The sequence below is a fragment of the Artibeus jamaicensis genome, unplaced genomic scaffold (genome assembly GCF_021234435.1).
Source record: "Artibeus jamaicensis isolate MK-2021 breed Jamaican fruit bat unplaced genomic scaffold, CSHL_Jam_final contig_2566, whole genome shotgun sequence".
NCBI lineage: Eukaryota > Metazoa > Chordata > Mammalia > Chiroptera > Phyllostomidae > Artibeus > Artibeus jamaicensis.
The window spans coordinates 674,923-692,662 of NW_026521552.1; the positions used below are offsets into that span (position 1 = coordinate 674,923).

At 37.7% G+C, this 17,740-nt stretch overlaps 1 protein-coding gene across 1 annotated transcript in view; it reads left to right on the forward strand.

Moving 5' to 3' along the window:
* Positions 1-17,469, forward strand: part of LOC119041651 (zinc finger protein 11-like) — a 75,337-nt gene extending 57,868 nt beyond the window's left edge. Inside the window, 2 exon segments of the mRNA XM_053662579.1 lie at positions 11,319-12,260; positions 12,263-17,469. Of these exon segments, the coding sequence (XP_053518554.1) occupies positions 11,319-12,260; positions 12,263-12,723 (1,403 nt within the window). The 3' untranslated portion in view covers positions 12,724-17,469.
* Positions 17,470-17,740: the final 271 nt, after the last annotated feature.

Genomic DNA, 17,740 nt, shown 5'->3' on the forward strand with positions numbered 1-17,740 from the left:
GTTTTTGGAAAATTTTAGCTCCAGTTTGGAGTAAAACTCAAGGTCTATGATTTACTGTATATTTCAGAAAATATTCTTATAAGAGGCAGAATAATCTTGTTTTAGGATTACCTTCACTAAATTTTCAAATAATACTGTGTCTGATATGTTTCTTATTTCTTCGGAACTATAAATTTTATGAAAGTCCTTTAGCTTAGAATCATGTATGAATTTATTTTCTGTTTTCCTTTTTGTGCTATTCAGAAGTATGGCACATGGACCAGAGATGATGGTGTCACTAATAAAAAGTGAAGTTGTTAAAGATGTGGAAACATAGGCCCCATCCTAGAATGGTTGAATCATAATCTGCATTTTTATAAAACTGCAGTTATTTGTTTTCCGAATTAAATATGAAGAGCTCTTACACTTCCAACTCACCATGTCTTTTCCTGCTGAGAAATATAGAGAGAAGGGAAGGGAAGGAAAAAAAGAGAGAGAGAGAAACATCAATCAGTTGCCTCTTGGATGCCCCCAAACAGGGCCCTGGCTCCCAACTCAGGCATATACCCTGGTTGGGAATAAAACCAGTGACCTTTTGGTTTGCCGGCCAGTGCTCGGTCCACTGAGCCATACAAGCCAGTGCTATCCCTTCATTTTAAAGGTTATTTTTCTGAAAAGTAAGGTCTCTGCAGTGGATTGGTGGACATAAGTCATTTTCATTTCTCAGTGTTAGGAAATACGTTAGAGAACACCACCGGGTCAGAATGATGTTACTAGATAATTTACTATACTCTCCTAGGTTGAAACCACTTCTAACACTGTTTTCAAGCTGGGTTACATTATTAACTCATGGTGGCCCTTTGGTAAATGTGTCTTATTTTTCAGGGACCGTTGACCTTCAGGGATGTTTTAGTAGATTTCTCTCGGGAGGAGTGGGAATGCTTGGACCCAGCTCAGCGAAAATTGTACGTGGACGTGATGTTGGAGAACTACAGGAACCTGGTCTCTCTGGGTGAGGATGACTTCCTTTCAGAGTCCCTGCTCCACCCACAGGGTTTTGTTTTATTTAATGTCATTTGGGGACTCTACTGTGTATGGTAGACTTTTAGATTCTTGCTCTCAAGTAACAAATTGGAGGTTACTATTATTCTACCAATCTGCTTACTTGAGCACAAACTGGATTATAAGTGGGAGAATCTCTGTCAAAACTAATGTTTCTTTTATAAACAGGTTGTGTTTTCCCTAAGCCAGTCCTTGTCACTAGTGTGGAGGAAACAAAGGCGTACTGGGACGTTTGCAGAAAAAAAATAATATCTGCCCCCCAAGGTAGGTGGGATGGCAAAGCAGATGATGCAGGTGAGGAGCCCAAAGGTCACAGAAGTAGCCTGATTTTTAGGTGTGATTTGGGAAGCTGTGCTATGGTGGGAAGGATTTTGAAAAGCCCAGGTTTATTTCTGTTGCTGTCATAGAGGGTCAGCTGGTCTCCAGTATGTCCCTTGTTCCCATATCATCTTGGGACTCTGGTTCTACTCCAGTGACCTCTGTCATCCTAATAGCATTTGGGGCAAAGTCTTCCTCTTTGACTTGGAGGGCTAATGTAGTCTGGCTCCTCTTCAGTTTTGGTGGGGGCCTGGGAAAATCTGTGTAGTTGCTGAGAAATTGTCAGTTAAGCCTTATTTTTTAAGTTTTGTTTTTGTCTCATGAATGGAGTTTACGAAGGAAGTGTTTTGTTTTGTTTTGTTTAAGATTTTACTTTATTTGTTTTTAGAGAGAAAGGGGAGAGAAGGAGAGAAACATCAATGTATGGCTGCCTCTCGTGAGTCCCCTGCTGGGAACTGGCCTGCAACCCAGGCATGTGCCCTGACGGGGAGCTGAGCCTCGATCTCTTGGTTCTCAGGCCCATGCTCAATCCACTGAGCTACACCAGCCAGGAATAAATAAATATTTTTAAAAAACACTTCCTGCCCTGGCTGGGCCACTTCAGCCCTGGCTGGTGTGGCTCAGTGGATTGAGCACGGGCCTGCGAACCAAGAAATCAAGGCTCAGCTCCCCATCAGGGCACATGCCTGGGTTGCAGGCCAGTTCCCAGCAGGGGCCAGTTCCCAGCAAGGGTGGTTCAAAGGCCTGCGCTCAATCCACTGAGCTATACCAGCCAGGGTGGAAATGGTTTTGATCCTAGAATTCATTGCAGAAATTCCTAGAACCCTGAAGACAGATGTCATCTTTTCTGGTTTATGATTTCTAATCCCAGAGAGGCTTCAAATAAGGCCCTAGAATGTTTAGACTCAGTGATTTCATTGCAGCAGAATGTACTTCCCCCAAATGAGACAATCTAATTTTCTGTTTCACTTCACAATGTCATTTTACTTTGTATGAACCAACGTGAAATTTCTAGTTTGTAGTCTCCAATTTCTTTGTGTTAAATGATTTTAATGTATCTCTCTACCTTACAGAGTTCTTCAATAAGTTACTGCGTGCGATAAGCAACCATAGAACTAACATGAATTTCCAGTTTATATTCTCCAATTTCTTTGTGTTAGAAGAGTTTAATGTATTTCTCTACTTTACAGAGTTCTTCAATAAGTTACTGTGATAAGCAACCATGTAACATGTATTTTTAACCTGATTTCATCAACGCTATCATTTTATTCTCTGGTTCAGTCCAGTGCTGCCTAGGACTGTTCCTTGATGTGTTTTTGCTTTCTGATTAGACCTCAGTCATGATTTCTGTATTTTTATTAAAAATGAGGGGGACCCAGTTCCTGCAGCCCACACTCCCCTCCCTTCAAAAAAGAAGTAATGAGAGCCCTGGCTGGTGTACCTCAGTGGATTGAGCTCGGGCCTGTGAAGCAAAGGGTCACCGGTTCGGTTCCCGGTCGGGGCACATGCCTGGGTTGCGGGCCAGGTCCTCAGTAGGGGACACATGAGAGGCAGCCACACATTGATGTTGCTCTCCCACTTTCTTCTTCCCTTCCCCTCTCTCTAAAAATAAATAAATAAAATATTTTTTAAAAAAAAGAAGTAATGAGACAACATGATTGAATGTGCTGTTTTGGTAAGAAGTGAGTTAAAGAGTTATTAGATACTTCATATTTAGGAAAATGTTCATTGAAGCTTTGGTGCTCCCTGAGTCTGCCCCATGAGTGTGTTGCTTGTAGAAGTGGTAGGGTTGTAGTCTGACGTAGTCCTAAGCTGTCCACAGGTGCACTGGCTCTCAGTCTTCTCTTCAGGTGCAAGGTCAGCCACCACCTACAAACTGCCCATTTCCACTCAGCACCAGTTGCAGAGTGGTATGAAGATGTCTCCTTGTGCTGGCTGTGAAGTTGCCCAGAGAGGCCAAGATGAGACCAGAGGCCAGCTGCAGCTAGTGCTCTGCGTGTGGCCACTGAGTGAGAGGTACAGGGTGTGCAGAGGCTAGATGCAGTTTGTTTCTGAGATTAAGGAGAGTCTGAAGCATGAAGCAGGAGAGGCCATTTGTATGGAAGAGCCCTTGGACATGGCTTGGGTGGGCTGTTAAGTTGAGTGGGGCAAGGTCTCCAGGAATAACCAGGACAAGGCTAAGGTGTCAGCCAGTTTGTTGGAGACTCACATATGGCACCTGCCTGCTAGCTGTGTGGTAGGGAGGACTCAACAAGGAAATTAATGGCCTTGGGCAGGACTGCTGTGTGGGAGAAAGCTGCCCCTTCAGCCTTATCCCTGAAGCCAGACAATTCAGTTCCACCCACTACATCCCTGGTTCCTTTCAAGCTGCTTTTCTAGGGCTGGAGTTCAGAGTGAGGGAGTCCCAATAAGTCTGTGTGCGGGTCTTTTAAGAGAACGACTTGGACTCCAGCACCCATCAGTCTCACTCAGCCACAACTCCCACTGGTTTACCAGTGTGTTTCCTTTTTTATGATAGGTTCCCCAAATTTACTTGAATGCATTTTTGGTTTTTATTTGTATAGGAATATGAATAATAGTTCTCCACTCAGTACACTTAAGACATTGTGGGACTTAATACAAAATGTATTAGCAATATGTCAATTGCTATTAAAATTAATGTGCACATATGTGTAGTTTTTATCCTGCAGTGTTCATGACTTACCTTGTAAGGTAAGTCATGAGCTTGGTTAATGGTCAGCTGTTGATTGGCCCTGTGAGTGTTGGAAATAGTCTTAATTTTATAGCTTCATGACTCAATTTATCTTCTGTTTATGTGAGATAAAAATTCTAAATTGAATGTAATTTTTGCAAAGTTTTATAACTTTTTTAGATATTATATTTTAAATTTTGATAAAAAACTGCCTTGGTGGGTGTGGTTCAGTTGACTGGTTGGGCTTCGTCCTGCAAGCTCAAAGGTTGCCAGTTTAATTCCCGGTCAGGGCATGTACATGCCTTGGTTTCAGGTTTGGTTTTTGTTTGGAGCATGTACAAGAAAGAGGAAGTTGATGGATGTTTTTCTCCCTTTTTTTCCTCCCACCCTTCCCTCTCTCTAAAGAAGAAAATAAAATCTAAAGAAAAAAAAATGTGAGAAAAAGATCTGCCCTCTTAACCTTCTGTAACTCTATAGTTTGGTCATATTAAGTATATTCTCCTTGTTGTGCATCTGATTTTTTGAAACTTCCATTTTATAGAAACGTCTCAATGTCCACTAAACAACAACTTCCTTAATTTGCCTGAAAATCGAGGCCCATGTGACTACTTTTTTTTTCTGTGGCACAGACACCATGACATTACTCACCTAAGTGGAATCCTATAGTATGTGTGGCTTTTTGTGTACTCACTTAAAAAAAATTCTCAATGTTTGTGTTTGTGCTATGAGGTTATAACATCATTTTCTGTTTCCTGGCAGAGCAGTAGTTTATGTATATAGTAAATTTTTTAGTCTATTTATTTGACCATAGACATGGGGGTTGTTTCCCCCTCTGCAGGGTTTTGTGAATAATGTTAAAATTGACACAGGTATGCACATGTCTCTTGCAAATCCTCCTTTGAATACTTTTTGATAAATATCCTGAGTAACAGCTGAATGATGAAACATTTTTATTTAATTAAAAAAAAAGTTTTTATTTATTTGTTTTTAGAGAGAGGGGAAGGGAGGGAGAGAGAGGGAAACACCAATGTGTGGTTGCCTGTCATGTGGCCTCCCCACTGGTGACCTGGTCCTCAACCCAGGCATGTGCCCTGACTAGGAGTCAAACCGGTGATCCGTTGGTTCTCAGCCCACACTCAATGCATTGAGCTATACCAGCCCAGGCTTATTTTAATTTTTTGGCAAACCCCTTCTTGTTATTCATACTGTTCACACCAATTTATCTTTTATTCAACTGTGTAGAGTGTCTAGGATGTCCACATTTTTGGCAACTTGGTGTTTGTTTCTTTGACTCTGGTCATTTTTATTGTTCTGAAGTGATATATTGTATGTGTGTATTTTAATGGAGGATGCAAATATTTGTCTCTTGGATGGGCATAGAGAACCATAGGAAAGATGCATAGACCTGAGTACAGAGACTTCAGAGAAGGAGGTCTGTGAATGACTTTTTAAAGAGCAGTTGGTTCATTGCAAAATTGTGTAGAAGTAAATGAGAATTTCCACACTTCCTGCTTCTACGTGCATACCCATGGCTTCATCAGTGCCCTCCACTAGAGTGGTACATTTGTAATATGTGTGAACCTACATTTGCATATCATTGTCACCTAAAGTTTTAGTACCATAGTGTTCACTGCTGGGTTGTATATTCTTTGGGTTTGGAAAATTTATGATGACATATATTCACCATTGTAGTGGCATACAGACTAGTTTCTCAGCCCTAAATGTTCTCTGTGCTCTGCCTGTCTATCTCTGTGTCTCCTAGACTCTTACAGCCATTGATCTTTTTACTATTTCTCTCATTTTGTTTTTTCTAGAATGTCATGTAGTTGGTTTTTTATAGTCTGCAATCTTTTGAAATTGGACTTTTCTATGTGTTTTTTCCCAACTGTTTTCTGGTTTTTTTTTTTTTTTAAGAATTTATTTATTTATTTATTTACTTTTACAGAGAGGGGAAGGGAGGGGGAAAGAGAGGGAGAGAAACATCAATGTGTGGTTGCCTCTTGCACCCCTTATCAAGGACCTGGCCCTCAACCCAGGTGTGTGCCTTGACTGGGAATTGAACCAGCAACCTTTTGGTTCACAGGCCTGCACTCAATCTGCTGAGCCACACCAGCTAGGGTCTGTATTTTTAATTTCATTTATTGATATTTTAGAGAGACAGAGACCAGTAGAGAGAGATAAAATTTGATTTGTTGTTCCACTTATTTATGAATTCATTGGTAGAATCTTTTATATGCCCTGATTAGTGATTGAATCCACAACCTGGTTTTTCTGGACAATGCTCTAACCAATTGAGCAGCCTGTCAAGAAGATTAATTTTTTTCTCCTAATTCAATGTGTCTAGGATTTTTTCATATCTTTTCATGTCTTATTATTTCTTTGTAGTGCTGAATATTTCATTGTATGTGTTTCAGTTTATTCACTTGTTGACATATTTTTATTGCTTCCAATTTTTGGATATTATAAATGAAACTTCTATTAATATTCTCTGGTAGGTTTTTCTGTAGATAAAGTTTTTAGATATTTAGTTAAATAATAAGGGGCACAATTACTGCATTATATAATAAGTGTATGTTTAGGGGTGTTTTTGTTTTTTAAAAAATTTTATTTATTTATTTATTTATAGAGAGAGAAGAAGGGGGGAGAAAGAAGGAGAGAAAGAAACATCAGTGTGTGGTTGCCTTTCACACGTCTCCTCCTGGGGACCTGGCTGGCAACCCAGGCATGTGCACTGACTGGGAATCAAACTGGCAACCCTTTGGTTCACAGGCCAGCACTGAATCCGCTGAGCCACACAAGCCAGGGCAAGTTTTTGGTTTTTTTTTAAAAAAATTTATCTTTAGAGAAGGTGGAAGAGATGGAGAAACAGAGGGAGAGAAACATTAATGTGTGACAGATATATTGATGGGTTGCGCTCTTACGTCCAACTGGGGACCTGGCCTGTAACCCAGGCATGTGCCCTAACTGGAAATTGAACTGGCGACCTTTTGGTTCACAGGCCAGGGCTCAATCTACTGGGCCACTGCAGCCAGGGCTCTTTGGGGTTATTTTAAAAATACTTTGTTGTATGTTCTATTAGTTGTCCCAATTTGTCCCCCTTTGTCCCCTCCACCCAGCTAACCCTATTATTTTTACTTTTTTGACAATCCCGAGACTCTTTGCAAGGAGCTGCACCATTTTACATTTTCGCCAGCAGTTAATGAGAGTTCCAATTGTTCCACAACCACAGCAGCATGTGCTGTGGTCAGTGTTCTGGATTCCCTTCTCATTAGGGGTTTAGTGTGCTGTTTGTGTAACTTTCATTGTTTTAGTGTGCATTTCCTCTGTGATATAAGGTGTGGATGTTTTTGTAGATACTAATTTTTAATCTACATCTAATTTTTCGTGTGATTTCTGTTAAGGTGTTTGTCCCTTTTTATTTAGGTTTGGTTTTTTGTTGAGTTTGAAAAAATCTTTGTCTTGCATAATAGTCCTGTACATGATGTCTATGTCTTGCATAATAGTTTTGTACATGTTGTCTATTACAAATATGTTTTCTCGGCTTGTGGCTTCTCTTTTTTCTCATGACAGGGATCACTGTTTGTATTTTTTCTTAATGATGAGACATGGGATTTAAAATCATAATAATACTTTGGATTGAAAAACAAAGTTGGTAAAGAATTTGCCCTGAGAAAGTGTGAAGTGCATAAAATTAAGTTTATTTTATATTCAATAACATGGATATTATATTTGTAGTTTATTTAATTTTTTAAATAAACATAATGAGTCATGGCTTTAAGGAGACCCACTGAGATAAAATTTTTTTGTCATTATATGTTAACTAAAATAAAATCTCTTCATTTATTCCAGAGCTTCAGTACCATTATAACAATGGCCATTTTTTTCCTTCTGTTCTATATCTTCCATCATGTAAATAATGCTCTAGTGGGTATGGTGGTTTATGTTCCATTTCGAATTTATGTTCTTGCATTCTTTGGATAAATCCCCAGAAATAGAATTGCTGTGTTACATGGTACTTGTCTGTAAATTTTGAGGAACCTTCACTTTGTTTTCTGTAGTGGCTGTACCTACTTATTTATAATCTCACTGACAGAGCATGAAGGTTCTCATTTCTCCACATCATTGCCCATTCTTATTGTTTCTTACTTCTTTAAGAGATTTATTTATTTACATTTAGAGAGGGAGGAAGGGAGGGAGAAAGAAAGAAAGGAAGAGAAACAGTGATGTGTGAGAGAAACATCCATCCATTGCCCCTCATATGCCCACAACTGGGGATGTGGCTGGCAGCCCGGGGATGTGGCTGGCAGCCCAGGCATGTGCCCTGACTGGGAACTGAATCTGTGACCTTGTGGTTCTCAGGTGGCTCTCAAACCACTGCGCCACACCAGCCAGGTCTGTTAATTTACTGATAATTGCCATCCTGATACATACGTGCTGGTATTTCTCTGTGGTCTCAATTTGCATTTCTCTGATGATGAATGACATTGGACATCTTTTCATATGTCTACTGGCTATCTTTATGCCTTGTTTAGAGAAATATATATTCAGGTGTTCTCCCTATTATTCAGTCAGATTTTGTGTGTGTGTGTATGTGTGTGTGTGTTAAATTGTGTAAGTTTCTCCTTTATTTTGGATATTTAGCATCATTGGTGGATATCTTTCCCTCTTCAGTAGTTGGGTTTTTTCTTTGTTTTCTTGATGATTTACTTTCCTATACAAAAATTATTTTGTTGTAATCTCATTGGTTTAATCTTTTGTTTGCTATGCCTACCAAGATATATTCAAAAAATTTTTCTAAGAGTGAATGGCAGTTTATTAAATTTCTTTTCTTTTTTTTTTAGATTTTATTTATTTATCTTTAGAGGGGGAAGGGAGAAGGAGAGAAATATCAATGTATGGTTGCCTCTTGGGCATTCCCCTGCTGGGAAATGGCCTGCAACCCAGGCATGTGCCCTGACTGGGAATTGAACCGTGATCTTTTGGTTCACAAGCCCGTGCTCAATCCACTGAGCTACACCAGCCAGGGTAAATCTCTTTTCTTACCGTGTTTTCATTACTTCAGGTCTTACATTTTAATTTTTAATTCCTTTGAGTTTATTTTGGTTCATGGCACAAGAAAGTAGTTGAACCCTGGCTACTGTAGCACAGTGGATTGAGTGCAGTCCCGTGAACCATAAAAAGGTTGCCAGTTTTATTCCCAGTCAGGGCACATGCCTCCGTTGCAGGCCAGGTTCCCAGACCCCCCAGTAGGAGGAGTGCGAGAGACAACCACACATTGATGTTTCTCTCCCTCTCTTTCACCCTCCCTTCCCCTCAATCTAAAATTAAATAAATAAAATAAGAAAGGTGTTTGTTTTTAAAAAAAAAAGAAATTGGTTGAATTATATTATTTTGTGGGTATTCAGTTACACCACTTATTAAAGCATCTGCCTCAGTCTGTTCTGTATTCCTGCTTTTTTTTAAATATTAATTAACTGTCTATCTTTGGCAGTTTTAAAAATTGTGTTACTTCTTTTATCATGTTGTTTTGTAAAAGTTCTTCATGTATTCTGAATATTAAACACTTACAAGATACATACTTTGCACAAATTTTCTTCCATTCCATGGGTTGTGTTTTTAACCCTCTGTGTATTTGCCTTAATGTGCAGGTGTTTTCATATTTGGTGTAATACCATTTGTCTATATTTAGTTTGTTTTCTTTTGGTAATATAATGAAAAAAAAACCAACTGTCATAAAATCTTCCCATACATTTTTTTGTATGCTTGATACTAGCATACAAAATAGTTTTCAGTCCTGCTCTGTCTTGGTATTTGATCAGTTGTCAATTACTCCTCTTTTTTAGTATGTACTACAATGCATGCACCTCTTATCAACATGGTTTTAGCACTGTCATGTAAAACAGAAAAATGTATTTCAAGACACTGATAAATAGCAAGATAATTGAACACAGCTGTACCTTCCATCTCTTCAGAGTAGAAATTGGAAACTAGGAGTTTTCTTGTAATATTGCCATTGTGTGCCAGGGGACGTGGGCAGTATGGTTGCCAAATGTAAGCACTCTCTGTTTCTTTACATTGTACCTTTCTTGGTCTTGCTTTGAACATTTAACATTTTTGAAGTACTCAAAGATGTAATATATTCAATAATTGCTTAACTTCAATGTACATTATCTTGAGTGTCATAACTGTGAACCTTTATTTTGCATCTTTCAGCTATGTTATCTGAAGACAACCAGGTCTTGTTGCAAAAGCCAGGAATAGAAGATTTATTCTCTAAAACAATACTGGTAAGATATGAAAGGTGTATCTTTGATAATGTAATGAAAGGCTGATAAGAAAGTATTTGACAAGAAAAAAGGATGTTAAAATGCACAGAACTTGTGTAGGGTAATTATTCATAATAAAGTCTTTATTACCCAAAGAGGTTAAAAATAGGTTATGTTTGGGAAAACTTCCACTTTAAGTCACTTAAATTTGTAGAACAATGTGTTTCCAAATGTGAAGCCTATAAACAATTTTCTAAGTATATCTATTCTTCTAAAGGCAGTCTGCCAAATCAAGGAACTCTGATAATTTGTAATGTGAATAATTATTTAATTGCCTGAAATGGAGAGTAGTATTAAAGTTTCAGTCATTAGTTTGTGAAATTTAGTGAATTGTAATGCATATGTAAAATTTAAATGTGGCCAGTTTGGCAGTTTCTTTATTAAGAATTATTATACTTCATTGATAAGGAATGTTTTCTTTTATTCCAATATATAAAATTTTCATGTACTTAGGAGTAATTTTGAATTCAACCACCATGATTTTAATAGGTATCAGAGAATAGCGATTTGGGAATAAGTGTACATGTTTAATGTAATTATAGGTGTCACTAAAGGTCTTTCTATCTTTAATGATTACCAGAGTACATGTAATGAAGACAGAAGTTATCATTGCAATGAAAGTTGGAAAATTTTTAACTGTAAGTCAGATTCTAGTAAACATCAAAGTACTCCTCTTCCAGAAAACCATTGCAAAGGTGGAGAAACCTTTGATCAAATATCAAATGACAGTATACATCAAGTTATTCCTCATGTGGGGAAGACAAAGAAAGAAAGTAAATGTGTCAGATTACTCAAGGAATCTTCAAACAGTACTGAACAAAAGAATATTCCTATCAGGGGGGAAGTATACAAATGTTTACCATGTGGGAAATTCTTTAGTCAAATATTTAATCTAAATGGAGTTAAGAAAATCTGTACTGTGGAAAAACATAAATATAAAGAATGTGGTAAAACATATAATTGGCCTTCAGGTCTTACTGTACATCAGAGAATACATACTAATCAGCAGCCTTATATATGTAGAGAATGTGGTAAAGCCTTTAGGTGGTTCTCAATCCTTACTATTCATCAGAGAATTCATACTGGAGAGAAGCCTTATAAATGTAGAGAATGTGGTAAAGACTTTCGCCAGTCCTCAACCCTTACTCAACATCAGAAAATTCATACCGAAGAAAAGCCTTATAAATGTAGAGAATGTGGTAAAGCCTTTCGCCGTTCCGAAACCCTTACAAACCATCAGAAAATTCATACTGGAGAGAAGCCTTACAAATGTACAGAATGCGGTAAAGCCTTTAGCCGCTCCTCAACTCTTACTCAACATCAGAAAATTCATACTGGAGAGAAGGCTTATAAATGTAGAGAATGTGGTAAAGCCTTTCGCCAGTCCTCAAATCTTATTCAACATCAGAATATTCATATTGGAGAGAAGCCCTATAAATGTAGAGAATGTGGTAAAGCCTTTCGCCAGTCCTCAACCCTTACTCATCATCAGAAAATACATACTGGAGAGAAGCGTTATAAATGTAGAGAATGTGGCAAAGCCTTTAGCTTGTCCTCAACCCTTACTAGACATCAGAAAATTCATACTGGAGAGAAGCCTTATAAATGTACAGAATGTGGTAAAGCCTTTTGCCGGTCCTCAACGCTTATAAACCATCACAAAATTCATACTGGAGAGAAGCCTTATGAATGCAGAGAATGTAGTAATGTCTTTTGTCAGTCCTCAGTGCTTACTCAGCATCAGGAAATTCATACTGGAGAGATGCCTTACAAATGTAGATAATACGGTAAAGCCTTTTGCTAGTGCTCAGTGCTTACTCAACATCAGAAAATTCATACTAGAGTGAATTCTCATAAGTGCGAAGGATGTGGCAAAGCCTTTAGGATTTCTCAAACCTTAGTCATCTTCAGAGGATTCATAATGGTGAAAAGCCTCATATATGTAGAAAATATGGTAAAACCTTTCACCACTCCCCAAACCTTACTCAACATCAGAAAATTCATACTGAAGAGAAGCCTTATAAATGTAGCGAATGTGATAAAACCTTTAGACAATCCCCAACCCTTACTCAACATCAGACGATTCATACTGGAGAGAAGCCTTATAAATGTAGAGAATGTGGCAAAGCCTTTAGGGAATCCTCACAATGTATTCAACATCAGAGAATTCATACTGGTGAAAAGCCATGTAAATGTAGGGAATATGGCCAAGCCTTTAAGCAGTCTTCAGTTGTTAGTGTAATCATACTTGAAATAAATCTTATCAGTTTGGACTATGTGACAAAGTCTTTATTCCTCAAAACGTATACCACATCAGGTCATTCATACTGGAGAGAAATGATATAAATGTAAGTGCCAAATCTTTTAATCATCAGTAGTGTCTCTAGAGGAAAACTGTTCAAATGTAGAGAATGTGGCAAAGCTTTTAGCCTGTGTTCAAAATTTCCTTGACATTGGAGACTTCATGCTGGAGAGAAACAAAAAATGTGAAGAATTTAACAAAACTTTAACCATTATTCAAGCCTCCTTCAAGGTTAGAGAATTTATATGGGGAAAAAGTCTTAAAAATGTAACGAATTTGGTAAAGTGTTTAGCCCTCATTCATATCTGTCAATATCTTACAATTTTTCTTGGATAAAATGTAGCAAATATAAAAAATGTGGCAAAGCTCTACCCATATCTTACTTCACATCAGAATTCATTCTAAAGAGAAAAAATACTAATGAAGAATGTTGTAAACTGTTTTCTCAAGGTTTACAGATTATTTGACATGTGAGAATTTATACTAGGGGGAAAAAACCTTAAAAAAGAAGATTGTAAGAAATTGTACATGTGGACATACAGGGAATGTACAATGGGTATGGAATTTTATGTTCATAATAACTATAGGCTTTTGTTCAGTATATACAGTTCACAAATCCCAAAGAATTTATGCCTGAAATTGGTGTTAAAGATGTAGAAATTTAGGTATGTATGTAAGTGAAACATAATTTCAAAGTATGAGTGAATTCACAGTAGAGCGCTAAAAATAGTTTTCAGGTATTATTATAAGTCAGAATACTTACTATAGAGAATTATTCAGAATTTAAAAACATAGAGCATTACTTTTTAAAAAGATTTTATTTTCAATGACAATGGATGGGCAGGAGAGAAACATTAATGTTCAAGAGAAACATGAATCAGTTGGCTCTCTCATGCCCACTCTCTACTGGGGATCTGGCCTGCAACCCTGGCATGTACCTTGACCTGGAATTAAACAGTGACCTTTTGGTTCACAGGCTGGCACCAAATCCACTGAGCCATACCAGCTGGAGCTAGGTCATTATCTTTTGATGTGCTTAAAAATGTCAAGGAAATGGGTGTCTCGATGTGCATAATTAACTCAGAATATATACTATTGTATATCAACAGTATTTGAAATATTTTGAAAAGAAATTGTTAATCTCCTATCAGTTGATGCTACTATGTTTTTATTCCTGGTGTGTGTGTGAAATCATGGGGTTGATTGTTGATCTTTAAAAATCTGTGAACTCTTGAATTCAGCTACAGAGATCTCATAGCCATTATCCACTGAAGTGCTGGGGTCATAGCATCTTAATTGCTCTCCCCCTCCCCCATCAGGCAAGCAAGCCCTGTTGGTGCTAATCAGTAGTTTGGAAATTTTCTAATATAATGACACATCAGAATTTGATAAATGTTTTTATTATAGTTATATATTTTAGAAAAAAATGAAGGTTGCAACTCATGGAGAACCCTATGTTTTTTAATGTGAATATGTGTTTTTGGAAAATAACATAATGGCATTTGTGTGTTTGGAAATTGGAATGATCTGCTGTGACTGGTGTGGCTCAGTGGGTTGGGTGTTGTCACAAGAAAAGAAAGGTCACCCATTCAATTCCTTCTTAGAACACATGCCTGGTTTGAGGGCAAGGCGTGTGAGAAGCAACTGGTCCACATTTCTGTAACAAGTCAGTGTTTCTCTCCCTCTCTTTCTTCCTCCTCTTCTCTCTCTAGAAATAAATAAAATCTACTTAAGAAAAAAGAAAATTTGTGCTGTGGTTTGTATGGCTCAGTGGATTGAGTACTGGCCTGCAGACTCTTAAGGTCGCCAGTTCGATTCCCAGTCAGGGCACATGCCTGGGTTTTGGGACAGGTCCATGATTGGGGCATGTGAGAGGCAACCAATCGATGTTTCTCTTCCCCTCTTTCTTCCTCTCTTCCCCTCTCTCTAAAAGTAAATAAATAAAATCTTTAAAAAGAAATTAGAATGATCTTTCTGGTCCCGATTTTCATTTGAGTCCTTGAGAATTTCTCAGTGTTACATCATTACCTTCTCCTTTACTGAAGTAAAAACAGAACAAATTGAACAGGCTTTATTTTTAATCATAAATGTAGCCAACTCTTGCTCATTGTTTCTAGAGAAATTCCAGAGACCATTGCAGACTTTAGGTTGAAAGATTTTCTTTATGATTTTGGATGCAAAATTATTTTCCGTGTCTTTTACATAGCTTGGGGTGTATCCATTGTCCCACACATACCTTGAGTGCATTTCAAGCCATCAGAACCATTTCCAGGAATTTCAGGTGGAGATAGTTTAAAATGGAAGCCCGAAAGTCCAATTGGCTTTTTCATTGTCTTGCTAGATCTGTACAAGCTGCTAAATATTAGTCCCTAATGCATGCACCTGCCCGAAAAATCACAAACATTATAGAAACTATAGATTGGATACTATTCTACTTTACTTCCTGACATAGGTATAGACACAGTATATGCAGCATTATTGCTATGCATCTACTGATGTTTTGTGTCTAGGACTGATTACCTGGACCAGTGGCTTTATGATTTTAGTTTGTTAAAGGACAAAGTCTAGGGCTCAGAACATATATAGGAATAAAATCTCAGGTAGATGAGAGTTGTTCCTTATCAGGTACTCCAGTGATGAGTGTTGAAGAGTTTTATTAATACAAATATTACCTACATAAATTTTTTAGTCTTTTGTGGTCATTTTAAAAAAGCTTTTATTGTTCCTTAGATTAGAGTTGATTCTGCCTTCATTGTGTCCAGAATATATATTCTGCTTTGGGGTAAAATTCTTTAAATGTTCCACATCCATCTCTAATGTGTCATTTAAGACCATAGTTTTCGTCTTGGTTTTCTGTGAGTTCTATCTGTGGATGTCAGTGGAAAGTTAAAGTTCCCTACTGTGACTGCATTGCTGAATATGAAATTTGCAATAAATGTATACCTGTCAATAATCATTTAAACATAAATATATTAAATGTCCATATCAAAAAGATAAGGTAGCCCTGACTGGTGTGTCTCTTTGTTGGTTGGTCATCGTCTTGCAAAGCAAAAGGTCTGTGGTTTGATTCCTGGCCAGGGCATATGCCTGGGTTGCAAGAAGTGCCACCAGATGCGGTGCATATGAGAGGCAACCGATTGATGTTTCTCTCACATCTATGTTCCTCTCCCTCTCTCTAAAAATAAATAAATCTTTAAAAAACAGGGTAGTGAATAGATAGCACAGCAAGAGCCATGAATATGCTGTCTGCAAGACACCCACATTAAATGAAAAGATACAAAGTGAAAGTAAAAGGGTAAAAAAAGTTAATTCACCTCTACTTTTGGGCCCCAGAAGAACCTGCTCTGCAGAGAATTCTGTTCTGAGATATCTAATAGTGGATTGTGTACATATAATAGGTATGAGAATAGCCATGCCAATAATGAGCAGAGTTTTAATGGAGTTAATGTATAAACAGCTTTTAGATATCCAGAGACTTATTTTGGCAAGTTAGAGCAGGTCTGATGGGTGACTGAGGTAAAGATGCTTAAAAAAAAAACAAACATGAATCACTTGATGATTATTTACTTTCTCTTTTTAAAATTTGGGATTCCAATAAAGAAATGTCTGTGCTATTGTGAAAAAGGTATTTCTTTTCAATGGAAAATTTAAAATGCTGTGGTAGCTATACTTATGTCAAACAAAAAAGAAATTAAAAGAGAGGCTACAAAAGGAAAGGAGGATATTTCATAATCACAAAGGGATCAACTTACCAAGAGGATATGACCCTTGTAAACATTAATACACCCAATGTAGGAAACCTGAATATAGAAAGCAAATACTCAGGAACATAAGCGGGATTGATCTTTTTAATTTGGATTTCTTGTTTTTGGTTATTGAGGATTTTTAAAAAAGATTTTATTTATTTTTAGAGAGAGAACAAGGGAGGGAGAAAGAGTGGGAGAGACATTAGTGTGTTGCCTCTCACATGGGCCCCACTGGGGACCTAGCCCACAACCCACGCATGAGCCCTGATTGGGAATTTAAATGAACAACCCTTTGGTTCGTAGGCTGGTGCTCAATCCACTGGGCTACACCAGCCAGGATGGTTACTGAGTTGAAAGAATTAGTCAAATATGGATAGTAGACCCTTTGATAGACTATATTTTTACTTATGTGGTAATATCCTTCATTACATGGAATTAATTTTGATGAAGATTGATTTATTTCATTTTTTCCTTTTTTGTGTGTTGGTGTTATATATAAAAATATACTGGTAAATCCACAGTCATGAACATTTATCCCTATAATTTTATCTAAGAATCCTATAGGCATGCCTGCTTCTTACATTTAGCTCCCATATATTGATAGTTTTTGTGTCTTGGCTAAATTATAACCATTTTTATTTAAAATACCTACCGAAGCCTGGCTGTTTTGGCTCAGTGGATTGAATACCATCCTGAGAACTAAAGGGTCGCCAGTTCAATTCCTAGTCAAGACATATGCCCGGGTTGCTGGTCAGGTCCCTAGTGGGTGGTACACGGGAGGCAACTACATGTTGATGTTTCCCCTCTCTTTAAAAATAAGTAAATAAAATCTTAAAAAATAAAATAAAATAAAACACCTACTGAATCTGCTCTGGCTGGTGTGGCTCAGTGGGTTGAGTGCCTGCCTGAGAACTGAAAGGTCACCCGTTTGATTCCTGGCCAGGTCCCCAGTTGGGGGCGTGTAAGGTGCCCATTTGGGGATTGATGTATCTCTGGCACATGGTGGTTTCTCTCCCTCTCTTGCTCCTTTCCTCTAGAAATGAATACAATCTTTTTTATTTTTTATTTTATTTTATTTTATTTTATTATTTTATTTTTTTTTATTGATTATGCTGTTACAGTTGTTCTATTCCCCCCTTCATTCCCCTCCACCCTACCCCCCATCCCCACCATTACCCCCCTTTAGTTTATGACCATGTGTCTCAAGTTCTTTAGATTCTATATTTCCCATGCTATTCTTGCCCCCCCATCTATTTTCTATCTACTGTCTATGCTACTTATTTTCTGTACCTTCTCCCCCCTTCTCCTCCTCCCA